The 5,137-nt window shown below is 37.5% G+C and overlaps 1 protein-coding gene across 1 annotated transcript in view; it reads left to right on the forward strand.

The window, feature by feature from the left end:
• Nucleotides 1–279: 279 nt before the first annotated feature.
• slc30a8 (solute carrier family 30 member 8) overlaps nt 280–5,137 on the forward strand; it is a 30,244-nt gene continuing 25,386 nt past the window's right edge. The window contains 2 exon segments of the mRNA XM_016509877.1: nt 280–656; nt 3,419–3,548. Coding sequence (XP_016365363.1) covers nt 506–656; nt 3,419–3,548 — 281 coding nt within the window. The 5' untranslated portion in view covers nt 280–505.

The raw sequence follows: 5,137 nt of genomic DNA on the forward strand, positions 1-5,137 counted from the left end.
TCCTGTGATTGCAAAGCTGAATTTTCTGCAGCCATTACTGCTGAATTTCTACTGCTGACTCATAATCAATGTTGAAAATATTTCTTCTGCTTATTTCTTTCTTTTCCTTTTATTTTTTATTTTTTTGCATTATGCTGTGCTGGCTTCTTCATCTAAAAGTCTCTGACTTTAATAAATTAGTGCCTGATCCCCTCTGTATTCCCCGTAAAACTATATAGCCCATAAATTAATCTCATATACCATAGTTTCTATTTTATTAATACATGATTGCAGTTTGAAACAGAGCTAGACTGCATGCCCTAAACTGCTGTCTGTGTGGTCATCGCTAAGATTTGTAACAGACTCACACATGCGCGGTGAGACTGCGCATGCTCACTGTGCGCTCTGTGGTAAACCAGGGAATGTGTAGCTAGCTTGAGGAGTTTTCAGCTTTAATATCCTCGACCCTCGGGTGCGTGGTATAGGCAAGGAGCCATTTCTACCCAATTCTTAATTGTAATTGAAAATGTCCGTGTTCTCGGAGCCTGCTTTGGAGAAGAAATTATCAGAACTGAGTAACTCCCAGCAGAGCGTGCAGACCCTTTCACTGTGGCTCATCCACCACAGAAAACACTCCAAAACCATCGTCAAAGTCTGGTATAACGAGCTGAAGAAAGGTAAGGAGAGGTACATTATACGTTACCTCAAACACCTAGAATAGCTTTACAATGCGAGGTTATGTTATGTTTTGTCGTTTTGAAATAAAATTAAACAAGACATGTAGCAAACAAGCTAATCATAGGTTCCCTTATAAGCTAGCAGCTTAGCTCATTTAACGTTAGCAGTTAACGTACAAGTTTTGATTCCTTTACGTATTCTGCAGCTTACTTTGCAGGTTATTATTTAGACAAATCCTCAATTCCTTTTTTTGTTGTTGTTCTTTATTAGTGAACAATACCAGTCTGTATGAAAATTGCAGATATTGAGACACTCAGCAACATGTGTTTTTAGTCAACTCAGCTTAAACTTTCACTACAGCATATACGATTTTGGTGACTCTCAGAAGAAATATTCAATACAATATCTACATTAGATATGTTATGATCTATTTCCCACAGTTGTTGTTGTTCCCACTGACCCTGGCAGCCATTTTGAAGCATATACTCATCTGTTTCCATACTAGATTCAATTTTAGGCAATATTTGGGGGTTTTGGGCCATAGCCTAATGTTTTTTTTTTATTATTGTTTATTTTTGAAATTTCCAGTAAACATGGCAAGATGCAATGATTATACATGTACCCAGACCCCTTTACTTCCCTGCCTGGCACATGTGGTCTGTGTTGGGATGAGATCAGACCTGTCTGATCTAACAGGGTGTGCTTTAAAAAAAAGTGTAGTTGATCCCAAAGTCTAGTTTAGGATCAACTAGATCCCCCTCTTTGAATGGCAAGTACTGGGTTTTTATTTTATTGAGCTAAAAAAAATTTCATAGTTTTGGGTGGCCGAAATCAGTGACAGAAATAGTGATGTTTAATTAGCGCTTCTCTGGTGAGGCGTTTCACATGCTACTATCTATTTCATGCATGCATGGATGATGCTAGAATAGCTAAAATTTGTTTGGCCCGCTGCTGAAGAACTTGGTTTTATTTATTACGTGACCACACGACACCCTGAACAGCGCACCTTAATTACCCAATTACCTACCTTTAATTAAGCTTTATTTTTCAGTTTTTTTTTTTTTTTTGCTTTTGTTTTAAGAAATATATTTTTATGCAACACTATCTACCAGTTAGTGGCTTTAAATTTCATTGCTTACTCATTGCTTATTCCAATATTATGTTGCCACTTGCCACAGATTTTTGCGTCTATTTATATAGAGATGCTTAACAGAAATTGCCTAGGAACAATTTTTAAGGCTGTCTGTTGCTAGTATTGTCACAGGTCTGCACAGTCCTCTTTTATCTTCTCACAGACATGATAGACATTCACTTAGTCTGATCCTGCCTAACTGCTGGTGCCATTGAAGGCTTATTATAATGTTGCACCTTTGTGATGATGACACATAATGTGCTGTAGGAGTCTAGATTCTTTGATCAGCTCTCTTGTATTTATCTCCAACAGACTGCATGCGAACATCACGTTAAGGTGTACAATAAATTTATTGACATTAGGGCTCAATCTAGGGCTCAAGCTTATAGTATAATGATTCATTTTGTGTTTGGAAAACTGGTCTCTAGTAATTGTCATGTGTTTGACTTGTTGCACAGTGATGACATTGCAAGTACTTAGCAATGCAGTTTAGTTTACTTCAGTTTGCCCCAGTCAGAGTAGATGCAATACTTGATTGACAGCCACAGGGTCAGCACCCACCTACTTCCACTCACTATTACGAATCTACATCCCCTCCAGAAGTCTGAGATCCGCTAGTGAGCGACGCCTCGTGGTACCATCACAGAGAGGCTCAAAATCACTTTCCAGAACATTCTCGTTCACCGTTCCTGGCTGGTGGAATGATCTTCCCACCCCTATCCGGAATGCTGAATCCCTGACAATTTTCAAGCGACAGCTGAAATCTCATCTCTTTCGACGCTACTTTACTTCAAACTAAATGTAAAATGTAAATGACATAATAAATGCAAGTTATAAAGCCGCTGTGTAGATGAAGTGATTTTAATCTGCCCTTTAGAAATGGTGCCATCTTTCTATATGAAAATTAATTATTTAATTAGAGTTTCTTAAGAAGTGTTGAGTCATTTTTATTTAGACCTAGTTAGTGATTGGTTAGGACAACAATGAGGGCTTGGGATTACTGTGTGGACTAGCAGTGCTAAGATTAATTCATAGGATTTCATGCCGTCTCCGAGTGATTACCGTGCGTTCTTGGTTTTATGGTTTAACCTAGTTGCTTGAGATTGATCTCCCTTTAGGCTAATGGGATAATATTACAGCTTCAGAATAACATCATCAAGTGCAGACTGGTTGAATTCAGTGTTGTGCTTTTGAATTAGGTTTGTTATCATGAGTGTTCATCATTTTAAAGTTATTACATGGCCTTTATTTCTAAATACTGTGCATTTGCTTGCAGATGGGATTGGATTATTGGTGCATTGCTTGAGTGGTGGTAATAAAAAAACAGTGCTATCTTTAGATCATTTCTCCTGAGATCTCATTGTGTGGATAGTGAAGGTGTAGTTTCCATAGCAGGTTTTTGTGTTCAGGAGGAATCCATAACAAGCATTTCTCGCTCAAAAACCTACATGCTTTTGTTGCTTAGTACATATTTTAATTGCTATTCAGTTACTCCAAATATATTATTTTCCTCTCAACATTCAAAACCAATATAAATGATTTAATTGGTTTAATTAAGAAGCACATGCCTTTTCTTTTAGACCACAAATATTTAAAGAATAAGAAATGTTTTTTTCTCTCTCTGTGCAGCCCAGGTGTCCCGTAAGCTGACTTTCCTGTATCTTGCTAATGATGTCATACAGAATAGCAAGAGGAAAGGACCAGAGTTCACTCAAGAGTTTTCCCCAGTTATTGTTGATGCTTTCAAACATGTCTCCAGGTGAGTTAGACCAGTGTATTTGGGCTGTTTAGCTCCTATGTAAATTGCAATTGTTATATTTTCTTATTTAGTGGGTTTAGTACACATACACACACAATATTGACAAAAGTACTGGGACACTTTTAATGAACAGGTTTGACTACTTTAGTAATTTCCATGAGTACAAATCTTAATATTAAAGCATATAAAGATATTATATTCTAGGGAATTTTGGACAGGATGCTTTTTTATTCTAACATGACAATGCCTCTGTGTATAAGGCAAGGTTAAAAAAGAAATGATTGATTCAGTCAGTGTGGAAGAACTTGACTGGTCTGCAGAAAGCAAAGTCCTAATCCAAGCTGAACACCTCTGGTGTGACTTTAAATGCAAACCTTGGCTTTAAAAGCCAAAAACTCCACCAAACACCAATGACTTGTACATATGGACAAGAGTATTGGGATACCCCTTTCTACAGAACAGAAAAAGGCACTTCCAAAACTGTGGCAACAAAGATGGAAACATAATTCATGTATGTAAAAATTGTATTTCCAGTTTTGGAAGTGTCTAAAATAACTGTACCCATATGTACAAGTCATTGGTGTTTGCATGTGTATATATACAGTTTTATGCACAAGTTTGGGCACGCCTCTGAGGCTGCATAATAATTTGCTCTCGTAGTGACAAAAGATCGTAGTGATATGCCATTCAGTTTTTAGAGAAAGATGGATAATGTGAACTTAGTGTAGCAGTTTTGAGATGTATGAAATAAAATCAAATGTGAAAAATAGAGAGTGCAAAAGTTTGACCTCCCTTTCAGTTGTGGTGATTTGAATATCTGTAGTCACTTAATGCTGATTGATTGCAATTCAAAATTGATTTGATTGGTTCAATGAACATTAGACTGAAAATACAGGTTCAACAAATCATGAAAAAGGATATTTAAGGTAGCTAATTGCTAGTTGTTCTTCTCTTTGAATTTCTACTGGAAAGTAGCAACATGGGAACCTCAAAAAACTCTCTAAAGACTTAAAAACTAGGATAATTTCTCAATATCAATTAGGAGAAGGATACAAAAGTCATCTCAAAGGTTTAAGGTCTCTGTCTCCACAGAAGGAAATATGTGGTAGGCCAAGAAAAATATCTGAAAGGCGAAGAATGGTTAGAATGGTCACAGACAAACCACAGACCACCTCCAAAGAGCTCCAAGAACATCTTGCTGTTGATGGTGTCATTCTACATCGCTCCACGGTCCAGCGCACTTTGCACAAGTCACAGCTCAGTGGAAGGGTGATGCGGAAAAACCTTTTCTGTGTACTGCCAACAAGCAGAGTCGTTTGAGGTATGCAAAGGCTCGTCTGGTTCATGTTCAAGAATCAGTCAAGAGGTTGAAGTTACAGGACAATGATCCAAAGCATTGTTCCAAATCTACCAAGGAATTCATGTACAGACACAGATACAGTGTGTTCTAGAATGGCCATCCCAGTCCCCAGACTTGAACATCATCGAAAATCTATAGAATGATTTAAAGCAGGCTGTCCATGCTCGGAAACTATCAAACCTGACTGAACTGGAGACATTTTGCAAGGAAGAATGGTCCAAAATACCTG

This window comes from Sinocyclocheilus rhinocerous, unplaced genomic scaffold (genome assembly GCF_001515625.1).
Source record: "Sinocyclocheilus rhinocerous isolate Xijiao unplaced genomic scaffold, SAMN03320098_v1.1 scaffold53, whole genome shotgun sequence".
NCBI classification, from domain to species: Eukaryota; Metazoa; Chordata; class Actinopteri; order Cypriniformes; family Cyprinidae; genus Sinocyclocheilus; species Sinocyclocheilus rhinocerous.